Below are 20,141 nucleotides of genomic sequence, written 5' to 3' on the forward strand. Positions count from 1 at the left end.
TCTTGCACTGTCCCCGGTAAGGAGTTCCAAGGAAGTGGAGAAGCTTCGGATGTTGCATGACGCCGTGCGTTTCCACGTAAGTGCGCTCGAAGGCCTGGGTGTACCACCTGATCAGTACACTGTGGTGCTTAATCGCGTCCTGATGAGGTGCTTGCCAGAAGACTTGGCTATATTGTACCGACAAAAGAAGAAAGAGGAGAGCACCCAGGATGGTGATGCATCAGCTCAGCACACAACCCCTGAAGCAAGAATGCACAAGGCGACTGACATTTTGTCTTTTTTGAAAATCCAGGTCGAAGTGCGCGAAGAAGGAAAGCAAGCAGCGCCGTCGTCGCATCCTTGCCACTCGACCATGGTACCTGATGACATGAATTCGCTGACAAGATCTGTACATGCCATTCCATCAGCATCTGCGCTGGTTGCGACGGAGCCCCTACAGCAGCGCACTCTGTCTTGCGTACTGTGCAACAGCAGAGCTCACAGCCTCACAGAATGCACTGCCGAAATGTCTGTCGAAGAGAAAAAAGCCAGGCTGCGCAACTCTCGTTGCTGCTACAGGTGCGGAACACGCAATCACGTCGCGCAATTTTGCTGAGTTTCCCGGAATCTCACGTGTAACAAGTGCCGACGCCGACACCTAACGGTCCTCTGCGAATTGTCATGCGCTGTCGCAATGACCGCTTCTCCAAGAACGACTGAGCAGCTGGTTACGTCTGGCACTACTCCACCAACAGTAACCACGGCCTCAACTGGCGAAATGGGAGCCAAGTCAGTGCTGCTTCAGACAGGTCGTGTTTGGGCGGACAGCAGACCACGACGACTCCTGGTGCGTGTGATGCTGGACAACGGCAGCCAGCGTTCGTTTATCTGCACCGACGTTGCAAAGAGATTGCGGTGTAGAGCCCTTGGCATCAAAGAGCTATCATTGGTGACGTTCGGAAATGCAAAGCTGCGGCATCAATTGCGCTGTCCACGCGTTTCTGTCACGTTGTGTGGACGATTCAACGACAGCACCGTTACATTGGAAGCAGCGAAGTGACTTATATAACGTTCGTGCCCTCCCCCTCAGAGGATGTTGAAAATAGAATAGGGGCATAGTCTTGGGGGTAGGGGCAGGGAGGAAACGAAAAGGAGAACGAAGAGGGGATTCGGAGCTAGCCTTCGTGAAGTAAAGCCGTGTTCCTGATCTACGACCACGGGTCCTCGTTATTTACACAGGGTTTGTGTTTTTTTTCAGTTTTTAAAGCATTTCCCACGCTTAGGGAATCTGTGTATATTAGAGCACTGCACGGGCCAGATTTTACGGCCCGGGCCCGGCCCGGGCCCGCTTTATGAAGCCCGAGCCCAGCCCGGCCCGTGGTTCCAAGCGCGGGCCCGGCCCGGGCCCGGGCGTACATGACAGAACCCAGCGCGAGCCCGGCCCGGGCCCGTCGTTCCAAGCCCGGGCCCGGCCCGGTCCCAGGCGTTCATTAAAACTAATCCAGGGCGCGCTTCATGACCAGGCCCGACCCGGGCCCGCTAGAGGATATTAGTTGATGATGATTATTAATGATGCCGTGCGCTTTGTAGCGGCGATCGGACAAAAATCCGCTGTGTACATGCATCGAAATGTTGCTTTGCCCACGGTGGTAGCTCAGCGGTTAAGCTGTTTCGCTGTTATGTCCAAGGACGCGAGTGCGATTCCCGCAGCCACGGCGGCCGCAATTTGGTGGGGGCGAAATGCAAGAACACCCGTGTATATCTTATCTTTAGGTGCACGTTAGAGAACTCAAGGTTGTCGAAATTGATCCTCGTAATCATATCGTGGTTTTGGCACGTAATACCAAGGAATATAAATGAAATGTATTGTATGTGTCAACCTCGAATAAAAGACCAAAATCTTTATGCCTCCCATGGGAACAACCGTGATCTGGACCATTGTTAGTGCTGTTGATATATATATATATACGTGTAACTTCAGCTTGGCACAGTATACCTTAGACCATGGAATGCATAACATTCGCGTGTGCTCGAAGGCCCGACTTACGCCTTTTAATGAGCAGGTCCGAGTCCGGCCCGCAGCCTCAAGCCCGGGCCCGGCCCAGGCCCGCGGCTTCAAGCCCGGGCCCGGCCCGGGCCCACACTTTCAAGCCCGAGCCCAGCCCGGGCCCGCCGGAAAACGCTTCGGATGGCCCGGCCCGGCCCGCGGGCCGGGCCGGGCCCGGGCTTTCGGGCTGGCCGGGCCCGTGCAGTGCTCTAGTGTATATCACTGCCTTTTGTAGTTTTAATGTTTATGTTTAACGGCGCAAGTATGGCGTAAGCTTCCGCTGTGAAGATACTTGAATTAGGGTGCAGAATACCAGAATCGGAAAAAGATGGACCAACGGCTGCGTAAGACACGAAGTATCGGACTTTGAGACGTCTATAAAGAATTCTGGACAAGTGTATTTGTGCTGGAGTTCGAAGAAATGTGTACGGATATGCGCAAGTGGCGCGTACTTGGATACTTCCAGGAAAGAAACATCACAATCTATAAGCTGCCACTGTCATGGTGGGAGATGTGGAGCAGGAGCCATTAGACAGTGTTCGAGAAGTGGCACACCCGTTTCTTCAGCTAGGCCACTCACACGAAGTGAGTAGGGCTGTCTCATCGAAGGTAGGTTGTGAAAAAGTTCAGAACTGGACAAATCATTTTATTGTATGTGTGAGAGATTTTCAGCGTTTGCGTTCACCTTGAGGAAATATACAAAAGATCGGTAAGATCTCTGGAGGTGCAACGACCACTCATTCGATTCAACGTAAAGGCTTTCTACAGGGCTAGTACAAAAGGCACCCGTAGAAAGACGAATGCCCAAATGGTGGACTAGGTCAAGCATCTTCAAGGTGTCGCAGAGTGATAGATTATCGCCTTGTAATCTAGGCGCGTGCATACAAGGCTTTTATAAAGGTTCATCAGGCACTTCCTGTCACTACCCCCATAGTGTGCGACAACACTTTTAGATATTCATAGTTTTTATGCACTTGTTTTTTATGTAGTTAATGTGGTGGTATAAACGTAAGTTTTGTGTCTAGAATTAGCCCTAGGAACTTGTGCTCCGTTTTTACTGACAGACGCTGACCATGTAGGTCAATGTCTGGATCGGGATGAAGGCCTCTCTTTCTGGAGAATAGGACGCAAGTGCTTTTTTGTGCATTCAGTGTAAACCCATTCTCGTCTGCCCATTTAGAGACCTTGTTCAAGCCCAGCTGGACCTGCTGCTCAAACATTGAAAGGTTGCCTGATTTATAACCGATCTGCACGTCGTCCACATATGTGCAATAAAACATGTTCCGCGGAATGCACAGACATAGCGAATTCATTTTTTATAATATGAAGTGTGCAACTCAGGACACCACCTAGCAGCACTCCAGTTTCCTGGACAAATATTCTGGACAAGACATTACCCACTCGAACACGGAACGTGTGATTGGACAAATAGCTTTCGATTACAGTCAGCATCTTTCCTCGGACACGTAAGTGTGAGAGGTCTTGCAGTATGCCAAAGTGCCATGTGGCGTCGGCCTTTTCCATATCGAGGAACACCAAAAGAAAGAATTGATTGTGGACACAAGCGTCGCGAATTTGTGCCTCAATACGGATAAGGTGGTCAGAGGGAGATCTACCCTCTCGAAAACCGCACTGGTATGGGTCATGTGATTTGTTTCCTTCGAGGAAATGTATAAGTCGGCGGTTTATCATCTTTTCAAAAAAGTTTACACGGGCAGCTTGTTAGTGTAATGGGCCTGTAGCTCGTAACGGAGGATGGGTCCTTGCCCTGTTTTAGGATCGGGGCTTGCTTCCAGGCCAAGGGGATCTCGCCGGAAAATCAAGCAGCATTATACAGGGAAAGGAGGGCTTTTTGTGTTTCAGATGGCAGGTGTTTCAACATTTCATATACAACACGGTCGGAGCCTGGGGCGGAATTATTGCAGCAGTTAAGCAATGCTTGTAGCTCAGCAATGTAGAAAGGCTCATTGTATGCTTCGTGTTTTGTGGATTTGCGCTCTAGTTTCTGTTTTTCGATTCTTGTTTTGTATCTTTGGAAAGCTTCACTGTAGTGCGACGCTCGACACCTGTTCGAAGTGTGCACCTAGGAAGTTCGCCTGGTCTTCCAAGCTGTCACCTTGTGTGTTTACTAGAGGAATGTGTGCTTGTCGGCCTGCTACCCTGCTAACCATGTTCCAGACTTTGGCCTCCTGTGTATATGAATTAATGCCCGATAAAAACTACCAACTTTTTCTTCTTGCCTGTCGGCGCGTTCTCCTGCCTTGGGACTTTATGTTCTTAAAGCTGTCCAGATTCTCGGCTGTAGGAGATTCCCGAAGCAGCCTCCATGCTTTATTTCGTTTTTTGCGTGCATTTCTACACTCGGTGTTCCACCACGGCACACGTCTTTTGCCGGGCAGTCCAGATGTTTGTGGGATACATTTAATTGCAACATCAATCAAAAAAGCAGTAAAGTATTCTACAGCTTCATCCATGCTTAAAGCACACATGTCGGTCCAACTTAAGAGAGCCATTTTACGAAACTGTTCCCTATTTGCTTTGTCGATTTGCCATTTGGGAACCTGTGGAGGACATTCATTCACTATTGGTGTGCTCAGAACTATTGGAAAGTGGTCGCTTCCATAAGGGTTTTTAACGACTTTCCATTTGAGTAGAGGTACAAGTGATGGAGATGTAATGGTGAGATCTGTGGACGAGTAGGTATTGTAAGCGAGGTTATAATATGTTAGCTCTTTCTGATTCAAGAGGCATGTGCCAGAAGAGAAAAGGAATTGTTCGATTGGTCGTCCTTGCGCATCACAGCGAGAGTAACCCCATAGTCTGCTATGTGCATTGAAGTCCCCAACGACCAGATAAGGTTCTGGTAGCTCATCCATTAAGGACTGGAATTCATGTTTTTGCAGGTGGTAGTGTGTGGAGGTTTGTAAAGAGAGCAAATGGTGACAAGTTTGTTCAAAAGAACCACTCGAACAGCCACTGCCTCAAGGGACGTTTGGAGAGGTAAGTGTGTACATCCTATTCCTTGACCAACTACAATGCAACACCACCGGATGACGCCATGGCGTCATCCCGGTTCTTTCGGAAAATGATGTAACTGCGTAGAAAGTTTGTGTGTTTGGATATTAAGTGTGTTTCTTGTACACACAGCACTTTTGGTGAATGTTTGTGTAAAAGTTCTTGGATATCGTCGAGGTTTTTAAGCAGTCCTCTGACGTTCCATTGTATAATTTGTGTTTCTATATTTGAAGAAAAGTAGTGCTGTGTGTACGAAAGGAAGTGGCTGTTGTTTTAGAAGTAAGTTGGAGCTCAAGTAACAGGGCCATCCTCGGGCCCCGTTATCGGCTTTTTCGTTTTCTTTGCGCGCTCCAAGTAGCTACGCCGCTCTTTTGGTACCAGGGGTACCGGAGTTGTGTCTATTGCCTCGTTTGAGACACTGGATGCCTGCATGTGCGAGCTGGTTCGTTTTTCCGACCTCGCCTGGCGAGGCGCGGTCGTTTGACCCGACGACCCTGGAGTCGCCGAGGTCAGTGGCTTGGTAGGTGGAGCAGTCTTGACTGCTGCCACCACGGGGGCAGCCGCCACGGCCGGTGGCTCACTTTGAGTGGGCCGAGACAGTGGCGGTGGCCGATGCAGCGCTGCCCCCTGACGCACCGCATCAGCATACGTTGAACCATGAAAGGCCGAACACCTTCTTCGCGCTTCTTTAAATGAAATGTTTTCATGGACCTTCATGATATGATGTCTTTTTCCTTTTTCCAGTTTCGGCATGATCGTGAATACGCAGCGTGGTCACCGTCGCAGTTCACACAGTGTGGAGTTTTATTGCAGGTGTCCGAGGCATGGCCTTGGACACCGCATTTTGCGCAGGTAGGTCGACCACGGCAGCTCTGAGAGCCATGGCCAAATCTTTGGCACTGAAAGCATCGGCGAGGGTTTGGGATGTACGGTCTGATGGTCGTCTTTGTGTATCCAGTTTCTATGTTTTGTGGTAGTTCGCTTGTGACAAAGGTAAGTATCAAGTGTTTTGTGGGGATTTCCTGGTTGTTCCTTCGGATGACAATTCGCTTTACATTGGTCACGTTCTGGTCCTTCCAACCTTCGAGGAGTTCGGTCTCAGTAAGGTCAAGGAGATCTGCGTCCGAGACGACTCTGTGGGCAGAGTTCATGGATCGGTGTGGTGTTACGGTAATAGGAATGTCGCCAAAAGTTTGGAGGTACTTCAGTTTGTCAAATTGTATTTTGTCACGGAGTTCGATAAGGAGGTCTCCACTAGCCATTTTAGTTACCTTATAGCCAGCACCTAAGCTGTCTGTTAGTGTTCTGGATACAACGAAAAGGGACACGGTCCTAGCTGGTTTGTCAGACTTCTCACTGTGTACAACATGATAGTGGGGAATACTTCTTTTGGTCGGCTGAAAAAGCTGAGTTCTTCGGTGCGTACGCGCTTTGAAGCGGCACGATCATTTAGTAATGGAAACGCTCTATGCACGATAGTGGAATATGATTCAGAAGCGATGGCGGCCACCCACCACGGAGCCCAACATGGGGACGCTACAAGAATGGTGCTGAAAACATGCAGACGCCAGTCGTACAGCGCTACTATAACCCAATGCACATAGACCAAAGTTGGCTATTTGCACAAGGTTAACCCAAGCCACCTATGAAAATTGGGAAGTAACTGAAGGGAATAGGAGACAGGACAGCGCCGAAAGAAGATAGGAAAGTGAAAGATCAGAGAGGGGGATAGGAGAAGGTGACCACCGATTTCCCTTGGGTGGGTCAGCCCAGGGGTGCCGTCTACGTGAAGCAGGGGCCAAAGGGCTGTGTTGCCTCTGCCGGGGGGCCTTAAAGGTCCAAACACCCAGCGTCGGCTCAACCCCCAGGATCCCCTTTTCCCCGGACACGGCAAAGCCACGCACGTGGCGTGGGAGGGTGTCGAAACTCCCCCTTTAGCTCGGGTCCGTGGTGTCGCTACACACCAAACGCCTGTTTGCGCAGACGCCCCTACGGGGGTGTATGCTGTTTAGCACCTCGTGGAAAGCCTCCAGATTTGCCCTTTTCAGGATAACAAACGTGTCATCCACATACCTACAGTACATTTTCACCTGAAAGGGCAGTGAGTCCAGCACAAACGTTTCGACGTGCTCCATCACTACGTTTGCCACGGTAACGGAAAAAGGCCATCCCATAGGGAACCCTTCAATTTGATGGTAAATTGCGTTGGCGAAACTGAAATAGGTTCGCTTCAAGCAAAACCGCAGCAAACTTATGATCTCCTCCACCGACATGGATGTACGACTTTCTAAATTCCGATCTTCTTCCAAACAAGCCTCCGCCACTTCAATGGCCAAGACGACAGGGACATTTAAAAAAAGGAAACAACATCAAAATACATCCACATCGTCATCATCAAGATGCTACATGCACACATCAGTTACAAGTAGATGAGTTCTTAACTGACCTGGTATTGTCCTCGGTTAGCGGCCTCAGCAATCCAACCAAACATCTTCAACAAGTTGTAAGTTGGTGACCCAATAAACAACACTAGGACGGAGAGGACAACCGTCTTTGTGCACCTTGGGCAGCCCATAGATCGTTACAGTGGCCCCATCCGAAGAAAATAGTCAGTGTACAACGTTTGATCGATGCTTCCTTTGTTGCGCAGTGCCCGTAATTGTTCAACCAGCTGTTCTGGCTTCGCTGTCGGATCAGGGTTCAGCTTCACAAAGTGCAAGGGATCGTTCAAGATGTTGTACATTTTCTCTTCATAACCCCCTCGGTCTAGCAACACCGTGCCTTTGCCCTTGTCAGCAGAAAGGATGACGATGGAGTTATCAGACTTGAGGTCACCGAGCGCAGCACGTTCCCCAGTGGTAAGGTTCGTGTGAGAGCTTTTGGCATTCGCCAGGACACCCACAATTCGGTTATGAGCCAAGTTCACGCCAGTTGTGTCCTGAATGTGCCGCAACTTCTCCTCCACCTTCTCGATGATGTCACGTTTCGGCACTCTCCGAGGGGCCATCGCGAAGTTCAGGCCTTTTGATAGTAGACTGATGTGGTTGTCCGACAGATGTCTTTAGGAAAGGTTATGCAAATAATATCTGGGGTTTAACGTCCCAAAACCACCATATGATTATGAGAGACGCCGTAGTGGAGGGCTCCGGAAATTTAGACCACCTGGGGTTCTTTAACGTGCACCTAAATCTAAGTACACGGGCCTCAAACATTTTCGCCTCCACCGAAAATGCAGCCGCCGCGGCCGGGATTCGATCCCGCGACCTTCGGGTCAGCAGTCGAGCGCCATAACCACTAGACCACCGTGGCGGGGCAGGAAAGGTTATGCAAAGATTTGAAACTGTTACGTTCCGGCTGACAATGATGTAACAATCGGGCAAGCTTCTAGCGATGGACTTCAGTGCATTTGCCCCTTTCCAAATCTTCAGCTTGTTTGTGTGCCTTGATAATGTCATGGAAGTCATTGGGATGGAGCTTTGAGCGCAGACAGGTTTCCACCGAATACATGCGACGTCTTACTTGCTGTATTTGTTGCCTGTTGTCCTGGATTCGGGCTTTCAGGCAGTTGCGGCTCAAGTCCCGTGCGAGCTTGGGCCATACGGGGTGTTCACGAGAGATTTCAGAATCATGAACTCGCCTATGTGACTTATGCAGGGATGCAACAGCCGAAATAGGATTTGGAGCAATTTTTGGAGCAGCAAAGTGTTGCTTTTGGAGCATAAAAATCCAAATTTGGAGCAGGTTACAAAAAAAAAACTGAATTTTTTAGCCCGAAATCCCAAATTTGGAACAGTATAACAAAGAAGGCTTACTTTTAGAAAAGGAAACAAAATATGTAAAAACCATTCAACATCAGCTAGTTCATGCACAGTGCACATGAACACTACTATTTCAATAAAATCAGTGTGTTGAGCCACCCCACAGTGCGAACAATGACTAAGTCCACATTAGCATTTGCAGGACCTGTAAAATAATTCGACAGGCCCTGCAAATGCTAATGTGGACCTGCGAACCTGGCAACCTGGAAATTTGGGAGATTTGTAAAGCAGAAGCAAGTGGGGGTAGCGAAAAAAGAAAACTGGCATATGCTTTTGTCTATTGTTCCTCAAGGCCGCAGGAATGCCATACACAGCAGCTCCAAATGATTGCCAATAATTTTTTAGACGTCAGCGATCACTAGTACTCGTAAATACACGGCGCGTGCACGAAGTAAGGTAATTAAGGAACAAAATGTGCCGTGTCCCTGACAGCTATTACCAAACAGCCCCTTCTAAATCTCAGAATGCTTTTCCGTAGGACACCAATGTATTGTGGCAAAAGTGGCTTAAAAATGTTCTGCACGCAATAAAACAAGCATCAGGAAATTTGAGAACTACTGTCCTTTTCTACTGCGATAGCAACTATATGGACACTCTCGACGAGTTTTTGCCGTCATCTCCCGTATAAAGTCCAAATTGATAACATATCCCTGTGCATAGTATGTTCTACCGTGGGTAAAAGCGTGTGAGTGCGTGCGACGACGAACTCGGCTGAAGCAGATATCAAACGAGCCAGCCCACCTCCGTCGCTCGGAGGGCACATGCGGTAACACCACTCCGCTCGGGAAGCCTGCCATTGAAGCATAGAGCAAACGCCCCGCCCGTCTTGAACAAGCATGAAAAACGCGAGAGGGGGCGGGGGGGGGGGGGGGTGGCTGTTGCTCAAGTAGCAACTTTGAACTTTGATTCTAAGGCCGCTGGCCGCGCACTATCTCAGCAGCCATCAACGGCGCTCGTATATCCTGCTACGTGCTGCATTCAATGAAGACACTGTGCAGAAAGAGCGTCTTTCCCTGGAGCGGCCGTATTCCCTTACACCAACGTTTTGTAGTTACGTGAGATCGGATACAAAGAGGTTGCTGCCAGCGTCACTTCGTATAACATTACAATTTGTTGCTATAACATTCATTGCCTCGTCCTTGCGGTGGAACTTGACCTTTCTTTTTTCCTTTCGCGAGGGGTTAGGGTTAGAGTCTGTATTGGATGATGATGCCCACACTGCAGATGACCAACGCGGCCTCCATTTCTCGCTCAAATTTGTGCAACTGAACAAACTTTAGCTGGTCGGGCATTTTGGCGCAGCGTGGCACAATTTTAACCAATTTCACGGTTTTGTGCTCAGCTTGGTGCAAGAATAAGGAATTGTATCAAATTGGCGCAATTGGCACAGGTCTTGCATCCCTGCTTATGAGACGGTGGTTGTCGAGGTGTTTGAATTACCGCTTGCCGACGCTGACGTTTACGTTCGGCTTCCCGAGCCTTCTCTGCTGCTCCGCGGCGGTGGCGCGGCCGCTGCAACTAGCGCCTACGTTTACGTTGTTCATGGGCGTTTCGCACACCATTGCACAGAAAGAGAATGACGGAAGCACAGCGACACTGCTTTCGCAGCCTCGCAGCTTCAAGATTCACTTGCCGGCGTTGCTGTTTACGTCAGCTTCGCGAGCATCCATAGCGACGTTGCAAAGGAAAGTGCACGCTTGCCGGCGTTGCCGTTTACATTCACTCGACTTGCTGCGCACCAGCAGGAAAGAAGGAGGGAGACGGAAAGAGCACAGTTTCCTGCGCTCTTTCCTGTCTCCTCTTTCTTTCCTGCTGGTTGCGCAGCAAGTCGAGTTTACGATATGAACAAACTAGTCTGCAAAGAAGTATTTACGTTCAGCTTCGCCAGGTCCATAGGCGACGTCGCGAAGGAGAGTGCACGCTTGCCGGCTTGCCGTTTACGTTCCCTCGACTTGCGCTCTCCAGCGCTCCTAGTGGGGTCGTCCTCTTCTAAATGCCGCTCGCGCTCAGAGCCCGTGCTTTTGCCTTGACTGTCGCCATAGCGCATTGTCGCCGAGTGCCGTCCAATAAACATCTCAACAGTAGTAAAATCAAGCAAAATCCTAAAAAAGAACCTAACAGTTTCTTATAAATAAAAATTATGCATTGTATTAAACGTAGCTCACAGACATACAAAATAAGTGCACCGGAGTACTTTCCGGTTAAAAATGTTCGTGCTGTAACACTTAGAACTTTTCAGCGTGTGATAGTCTTTGAAGCATGGCTCGCCGCGCACGCTTTTCAGATGTCGCTCCTTGATCGTCATCGGAGTCTGAACTCGTCAAAAAATCCTCGTCTGACAAACTGAAATCCAATGAATCAGATTCTTATTCGGCACTTGGGGAATAGTCCGCATTGGAAGAATCGCTGCTCGACTCACCGGCAGCAGAGCAACCGGTGCGCTTCCATAGCGTGCGAACTACGTCAGTGAGCGCATGGAAGAAAACTCTATGGTTGTGCGCCCGTCCGGAAAGCAAAACGAGTGAAAAAGCTACAGTAATACTTCGTCTTATCGCTGACAAGACATAGTTAGTTTTTCCGAGACCCCAAAACAGGAAACGCAATCACGGTGGCATCTTTTGTGTAATTTAGCTCTGCACGGAAACAGAGTAATCGCGCCCCGGGCAGCAATAAACTAGAGTAACAAGCGGTCACCCTTTGGAAGATTAGAAACCAAACAGCCATCAGCTTCGCGAGCACAAGAAGCAAAAACCACCCGAAGGACGAAACTGAAACCAGCCAGACCGCGTGCGTGCGTTCTGATGCCCAATTGAAAGCCCCGCGCCTCTTTGGAAAGCAAAAAAAGACGGAGACACCGGCGCATGAAAAAAATTCCACATATTCCCGAAGCGTGGCAGCACATTCCAAGCAAGAGAAATGATCAAAAAGGCGCGCGCTTAAACCAGCTGCACCGCGAACGCGCTCGGATGGGCAAGCGATAGCCGCGCGCCATTTTGGGAGGCAAAAAAGAAATACAACGGAGAGACATTGGCGCATGAAAAAAATTACACGTATTCCCGAAGCATGGCAGCACATGCAAAGCAAGAGAAATGATCAAAAAAGGCGTGCACTTTAAACCAGCTGCACCGCGAACGCGCTCGGATGGGCAAGCGATAGCCGGCGCGCCATTTTGGGAGGCAAAAAAGAATACAACAGAGAGACATTGGCGCATGAAAAAAATTACACGTATTCCCGAAGCATGGCAGCACATGCAAAGCAAGAGAAATGATCAAAAAAGGCGTGCACTTTAAACCAGCTGCACCGCGAACGCGCTCGGATGGGCAAGCGATAGCCGGCGCGCCATTTTGGGAGGCAAAAAAGAAATACAACGGAGAGACATTGGCGCATGAAAAAATTACACGTATTCCCGAAGCATGGCAGCACATGCAAAGCAAGAGAAATGATCAAAAAAGACGCGCACTTTAAACCAGCTGCACCGCGAACGCGCTCGGATGGAAGCGATAGCCGGCGCGCCATTTTGGGAGGCAAAAAAGAAATACAACGGAGAGACATTGGCGCATGAAAAAAATTACACGTATTCCCGAAGTGTGGCACCACAGGCCAAGCAAGAGAAATGATCGAAAAAGGCGCGCGTTTTAAATATAAACGCTATGTCGTACATGTACGGCGAAAACCCTCAAGGGGTTAAAGGGGCGATGACACCCAATTTTCCATGATAATCTGTGTTATGTGGGCTAATCCTTGTGTATTCACAAACAAGGTGGCGCAATTTTAGCGGATTTCGTTGAGCACTTAATTTATAAAGAAATATTTTGACAAACACCGGGCAGCCTGCGAGTCGGGAAACACTGGCACACTCGTGAGCCGTGACGTAACAAGAAGATGGCTGTACGAGCGCCTGCATTCCGGCGAACGATATTGTTCTGTGGTCAGCTGCACGTGAAATCAAGATATTTTACCTTTCTTCACTTCGGCACTGAAATTGAACAATTTGCAGCGGATGAAACTTTGGTAGAAGACGACAGCTCCGCTCATCGCACCATGGAAAAATGGCGGTCACCGGCGGTAGGCGGGGTTTACAGCTGGTACTTCCAGGGCTTGTTTTGCACAGGAATATTCTTTTACGGCCTACTTTTCACATCTGTATAGGCATAATAGGCCCTCTACTTCTAGTTTTCGCTGAAAACCAAAATTTTATGGGTGGCCGTGTCATGGCCCTTTTAAATGAAGCATTAACCCATGAAACTGAGGCAATAAAAAAAAGGGGCACCACTTTGTTTCATTGTAACGTTGTGGTGCCCACAATACCAGTTACAATGCCAAAAGTACCCCTTCGTTATCATCATCATCATCAGTTCCCATGTGAGACGTCGCTGCAGTCCAGCAGTAGTCGCAGCTTCCGGCTCCCGGTCACCATTTACGTTTCGTATGTGTGTGTGTAGGTGTTAACCATGTAGTGCGATCATTGTTTATATGTTCCTGCCAAGCCTCATAACGCTGTAGAGGCAACGCCAAAGATGTGCTTCAAGGCACTTATAACACTGCGTAAAAGTGTTACTTGAAGGCTGACAATGGCAACCCAGCTTTGCTGCCAACCGAGGCGGAAGAACTTTTGGCAGTGCACCGGAGGACGTGGCTTCGAATCCAGTGAAATAAATATTACTTTTCTGTGCTGCGCTTTAAGACAGCGTTATTTGCAAGTTTTATTCTGCTACTTACAGATATTCAGTCCGTGCGTGACTACGCATTTTGCAACAAATGTACTCTGCGCACGTCGTCGTGTTTTATCATGCTGACAGAGTTAAAAGATAGATGCGTCTTATACAGAGGTGCATCTTATATATCATTTTTTCCCGCAAAATTCGTAAAACGTAGGGAGTGCGTCTTATACAAAGGTGCGACTTATACACCCGAAAATATGGTACTGACAAGGGATCTGAGAACCCCCCCTCACTAAAATGTAGGGTTGTGACAAGTTGGCGAAAAATAAATTTCAATTAATGTAGAGGCACCCATGCATGTCATAGACTAATTTATGCAAGTCTGGCTACGCTAGTTGAATCTTGCATTTTTTGTATAAAGTGTTATTTAAAGCACTCTTCTTTTGCAAAATCTTTATTTTCATTTTACTTAGCTTTGCAAGGCCCCTGCCACACCAGACCATCAAGTGTGTTCAGAAACGGTCCCTTGATGTGACATTTACTTTAAATGGTGGTTCAGCGGATATTATCACATATATTACAATTGGTGGTGCTTCGCTTCACGGAGAGCTATTTTACATCAGATACCGTCAAGCACAGTGGCAGAGCACAAGAGTTTCTTGCTCAAGTCTGCATCATAAATTGAGCAAAGAAAAAAAAAACAATACCTTGAAGAATTACTTTGCCCAATTGCGATGTCTGAAATAAGCTATCTTTCTCTCTCCACCTTTGCAAAGATCACTCATCGGCGGACTGACCATAATGTGATGCAGAGTGCTTGCATAAAACACGCAGAGAACCGTGTACTAAAGGTCGCCAGATTTTCCCACATTGTTGCAGGTGCGAGCTCATGTGCCTTCAGTCTCAGTCATCATAGTGCAGTCCAGCACTCACCTCGGTGTACTCCAGATGCGAGTGCAGCACCATGTTACAGGTGTGGCAACTGTACGTCCCAGGAGGAGATGCCCTCGGCCCTGGAAAAACAAGGCACCAAGATGCCTCAGCAGAACCCAGTTACAACATAAGACTTGTGCACAGAGTGAACTGAATGAAATTCTCTTAGAAATAGATCTGTGAGACACACTAACAGTGATGCGACAGACCAAAGCCACTTCAGTGCAGCTTTTGGAGCAGCATAACAACCTCAGTGATGATACCGAGGACTTCTGATTTGGAGCAATTTTTGGAGCAGCAGAATTCTCATTTTGAAGCACTCTGGAACAGAAAAAATTTGCATCTTGGAGCACTTTGGAGCAGGTAATATCACATCCTGCGGTACACTGGAGAAGCAACTTGCATTTACCTTCAAGCACCTGAATGATTATTATGGGGCTCTTATGAAGAGTCAGAAATATTTTGATCCATCGCAAATATAATGGAGAAAATCATCTCAGGAGCACTCCGTATCTCACTCAATAGTGCAAAAATAAGGGCGTCATGCAGTTAAGTATTCTGGAATAACCTCTTCAGTGATTATTTTCAACATTGGCAAACAAACAGAATACTGGATCAATAAAATTGTACTATATGAACCAACACTCTAAATACATCTATGTGGTTATCAGCAGACGTGGTAGACAAACACCATGACGTATAACAGTGCCTCAATGTCAAAGAGTCACAATGTCTCTAATGCATTCCCTTAAGCAGACTCCAAGGTGAAAGTCAAGTTCTTGTTCTTCTTCTCAATTGATTGTATTGCTGGGCGCAACATCCGATCCCTTAACTAGGCTCAGAAAGCCAACCTCTTCCAACACTCTTTTCCCTCTCTCTGTGCTGTAGCAAGAGCATTCTCGCAGTGCTTCCAGACTATCGTTTGCACATGCGCAGGGTTGCCTGGACGATGGAGATCCGCTTTAAATCAAGTTTCCGTGAAAGTGCCTTCAACGGGGGACTACATGATGAACAAGCTTTGTTCTTGTACAACAAAGCTGAATATGTAGCTAGGACATTCTGTTTGCACGCAGAAAACAAACCTAGTGCCCTCTAGGAAGCAGTGAAAAAGCCAGCAGGGTCTCTTATGCATTCACCTAAGATGACGAAAGCTTTTTCTTCTCACTCGATGCATCTGAAAGCACCTCACCTGTTTTTGTACTGCCTCCATGGATACAGCATACTTGAGGAAAAGTTTCAATGCGTTCCCACCCTTCACGTGTTCTTCCTTGGATGGGAAGCAAGGAAAATTTTATATTATTCCATACATCTATTGCTGGCGTTCCCAGATTTCATTCCGCAATGTCCACAAACAGAAGTGACAGACATTTAACGGCACATGTGTTGTTGTTAGTGAACATTGCTTTAATTACGTGCCATGCGATGCTTGAAACGAGCTAGCAGCTACATTTCTGGAACAGACGACGTCCACCAATGAATCGTCGCTACACTTTCTCGCTGCCAATTGGCCTAGATGTCACGAGCCTCTGCAGAGAGCGCATTTTGCCATTGCAACGACTTGCACAACAGAAGCTGCGTCGGCACCGTGCATGGCGTCGTGGCTTACTCGGGACGCACGTGCGAGCGCTGTTTATTCAGCGGAATGAAAATTTGGTCTGTGGTTGCGACTTTGGCAGCCCCAATATCAAGCTGCACATGTTTTGACGCACCGGCGGTGCGATTGCCGGTGATAGATGCCCCAAACCCGAGACTGGCGCAGTTTGGCGCAATTTTCGTCGATATTGTCAGGAATGCGCAGAAAATCTAATTTGGTGCACTTTGGTGCAGGAGTGGAATCACTGCAAACTTGTGTAGTAATTACCAAGCAAACATTTTCAAACACAAATATTTGTTTTTAAGTTCGACACCAGTTTACAACATGTTCAACAAACTCGATTTATGCGCAAATACAAGCATCTTACTTCAAATACCTTAAAAGATTAAATTAACTTTCTGCTTTTTGTTTTTCTGATGACTGCTTTAACTTTCTTTAGAGCCATGGCCTCAGGGCACCTAGCATTTTCCTAGAATCCATCTCATATTTGCGAATGAATATAACTTTATCCGTTCTCTGATGATTCAGTTCCAGTACTGGAAGCACAACCTATGTAAATTTCTCATGCATTCTTTTACTATGCATAGGAGCAATTTTGATGGCGTTCATGCTTTCAGAACAACCTAGGGCTTCGCTGTGAGGTCAAGTGTTGGCTGTTTCGTTTTCTGGAGACAACTGTGTGGCGTAATCGTGCAGATGTAATCGTGTTTACGTTTTGTCATGCCGCCCCTACCGGGGCAGTGCCCTGCGCATGCGTGCCATACAGGCACATGTATATATTCGAGAGCAAATAAAGAGATGGGGCGTTTCCCGTTCGTGTTCAACACTGTGTCGTTCGTCACGGAAACCCGACATGGTGTCAGAAGTGTAGCGCACTGCGTTTCGAGCCATGGCGAGTGCAGAAAATGCGGGTTTCTGCCAGCCCTTTCCGGTACAGCCGCCAACAAGCTTCAACTTTGACAAGGTGTCAGAGTGGCCGGCGTGGGTACAAGACTTCGATGATTATCGATTTGCTTCCGGCCTTAGTGAGCGCACTGGGGGCCCAGGTATGTACACTGATGTATACGATGGGAAGACAGGCTCGCAACATATTCCGGACCTTTGAATTATCAGAAGAACAGTCAAAGGACTACGAACTCGTGAAGAAACGCTTTGACGCATACTTCATTGCCACACGGAATCTGGTCTACGAAAGTGCGTGCTTCCATCGTCGCCACCAAGCTGCAGTGAATCGGTGGACCAGTACGTGGACGCTCTACATACGCTGGCAGATAGGTGCGACTATGGCGAGGAAAGAGAGGATGATCCTCGACCGTTTCGTCGTTGGACTGCGGGACACCAAGCTGTCCGAGGCCCTTCAATGGATGCAGCACTGAATCTGAAAACCGCACTGTCGAGGGCAAGAACGAAAGAAGCGGTACAACAACAAACAACAGGAACTTCATAGCAGTGCGTACCACCAAGCAACCGGCGTTGAGGTCGACGCAGTTCATCAACGAGAAGCTCGGGGGCGGGCAGAGGACCAACGGGTCAACAGAGACGTCCGAAAGTGTGCGGCGTGTGGCAGAGCCCGTCATTGGAAGTCATCGTGTCCTGCAAAAGGTGCAATCTGCTACGGGTGCCAACGACGGGGACACTTCGCTGCGGGTGCCCACAAAGGCAGGACTTCACGAATGCAGAAGCAAGTACCTCCGAGGTAGGCCTGTGCACTTCGAGTGAGCAGTTAGACCGAAAGAGTGTAATACTTTGTTGGGACTTTAGCTGGTACGTTTGCAAGAGCTCGCTTTGTTCAAGTCGCTATTGACGGGATGACTGTGCTGCTAAAGTCGACACAGGAGCAGAGGTAAACGTTGTTCCAGCATCCTTCTCTGGTGTACCGAAAGATCTTGAGCAGTCTAACGTAATTTTGAAGGGACCGGGCAGTGAAGTGTTAGACGTAAAGGGAAAATTCACTGCCAAACATTCTGTGGAGACGATGTCAGGTTAGGCAGGATATTTTTGTCGTCAACTCGGCGAGTAATGTAATTTATGCTTGCCAGCAATAGAAGCTTTAGGAATAGTGAAATTTGTAGACGAGGCCTCAGTCCATCAAGCTGTGCAAACGCGCTTCCCTTCTTTGTTCCGCAGTTAGGTAACATGAAAGGAGAATAATATTAGTCTCAAAGAAGACGCAGTGCCCTATGCCATTCACACCGCTCGTCGTATACCCATCCCGCTGAGGGATGGCGTGAAATGCGAGCTACAGGAAATGGAAAAAAACGGAGTCATTCGTAAAGTGGAAGGGCCGACCGAGTGGTGTGCTGGCATAGTGCCCGTCTTGAAGCCTTCCGAGCAAGTTCGCATCTGTGTCGATCTCACGCAGTTGAATAAGAGGTGAAACGTGAGCGGTTTGTGCTCCCACTGTTGATGAGACACTTGGGCTGCTTAGCGGAGCAATGGTGTTTTCTAAACTTGACGCGAACTCGGGATTCCATCAGGTAAAGCTAAGCAAGAGCTGTCAGCTACTGACAACATTTATCACTCCTTTTGGACGTTATTGCTTTGAGCGTCTGCCGTTTGGAATAACATCTGCTCCTGAGTATTTTCAAAGGCAGATGTGTGAAATCCTTGATGGAGTGCCGGGTGTCGTAAACCTAATGGACGATGTACTAGTCTTTGGTTCGGCTCAGAAAGAGCATGATGAGCGACTGTTCCAGATTTGAACAGATTGGCAGAAGCCGGCGTAACCTTGAATCAGGAAAAATGTCAGTCAGTGTAAAAGAGCTTTGTTTTTTGGGATGCCGAGTGAGTAAAGATGGCATACGGCGGACCCAGCTAAAGTTGGGGCGATCAGTGATATGAAGCCACCGAAAAGCGTAAGTGACATGCGCAGATTCCTGGCCTCGCAAATCATTGCTCGCGGTTTATCCCAGACTTAGCAGATAACCACCGCGGTTACGTCAGTTTGCTGCAAAGGAACAAGGAGTGGATTTGGGCCGCACTCAGCAGATGGCCTTGACAGCGTAAAGCAGGCTATCTGTTCAGATAGGGTATGGCAAAGTTTGATCCGCGTAATCAAAATATTCTTTCTGCGGACGCTCTTCGTACTGTTTAGGAGCAGTTCTGCTTCAGGTACAACCAAAGAAAGACGGCCAGTTGTGTTTGTTTCCAGATCATTGACACCAACAGAAATGCGCTATGCGCAAATTGAAAGGAGACTCTAGCTCTAACCTGGGCGGCCGAACGTCTTGAAAGTTACGTGCGTGGGCTGCACATAACGCTAGAAACGGATCACAAACCACTAGTCACATTGCTAGGAAAGACCCCGCTTGATCTGTTACCGCCGCGTATTCAACGATTTCGAATGCGTCTGATGCGATTCAGTTTCGAGGTGGTTTGTTCCAGGAAAAAACTTGGAAATTGCTGACGCACTTTCTAGAGCGCCTACACGAGAGAAAAAAGTACGGACGTCCTTTCTGTAGAGGAGGTCAACGCGTTTGTTTCGGGGGTGTTGTCAGAGTTGAGCGAGTGGACCAGTTTCAATGGTAGCCGAAGAGCAGGCAGCAAAGGACGAGACCTGCCGTACGCTGTGCCGTTATTCGTGAAGGATGGCCGGGCCTAACTTCGATGTCAAACGTATTGGATTGGCAGGATCGTGCAACTCTGAGCGTGTGCAAAGGAGTGCTCATGCATGGCACGCGTCGTTGTGCCGCACTCGCTCCAGAAAGAATGTTAAGTCTGCTTCACGAGGCCTCAGGGTATGCGAGGTGCAGGGCGAGAGCAAGAGAATCGTTTGGTGGCCTGGTTTGAGCTCTCAACTTGCTACCGTGGTTGGCAATTGCTGCGTTTGTTCGCAGTTTAGAGACCAGCCGAGTGAACCTATGATCCCCACCCAGACACCTAATCGACCATTGCAAAGGGCCGCAGCAGATATCTTCCACCTCCATGGCGGAACTATTGCTTTTAGTGGACTATCATCACGGTTTCCAGAGATGTTTGCTGACATCTCTTACGCCACCAGCGGTTAGTCACATCAAAGATGTCTTTGCAAGGCACGGTATTCCGGAAGTGCTGGTAACAGACAACGGTCCTCAATTCGTTAGTGAGGAATTTAA

At 48.3% G+C, this 20,141-nt stretch overlaps 1 protein-coding gene across 1 annotated transcript in view; it reads right to left on the reverse strand.

Annotated features, from left to right (window-relative positions):
• Positions 1–20,141, reverse strand: part of LOC119376937 (serine/arginine repetitive matrix protein 1-like) — a gene marked incomplete at its 3' end in the record, with an annotated part of 73,848 nt that overhangs the window by 33,172 nt on the left and 20,535 nt on the right. Inside the window, exon 3 of the mRNA XM_049411508.1 lies at positions 14,454–14,533. Within this exon, the coding sequence (XP_049267465.1) occupies positions 14,454–14,533 (80 nt within the window). The remainder of the gene's footprint in view (positions 1–14,453; positions 14,534–20,141) is intronic.

This window comes from Rhipicephalus sanguineus, unplaced genomic scaffold, assembly GCF_013339695.2.
Source record: "Rhipicephalus sanguineus isolate Rsan-2018 unplaced genomic scaffold, BIME_Rsan_1.4 Seq285, whole genome shotgun sequence".
Classification (NCBI taxonomy): Eukaryota; Metazoa; Arthropoda; class Arachnida; order Ixodida; family Ixodidae; genus Rhipicephalus; species Rhipicephalus sanguineus.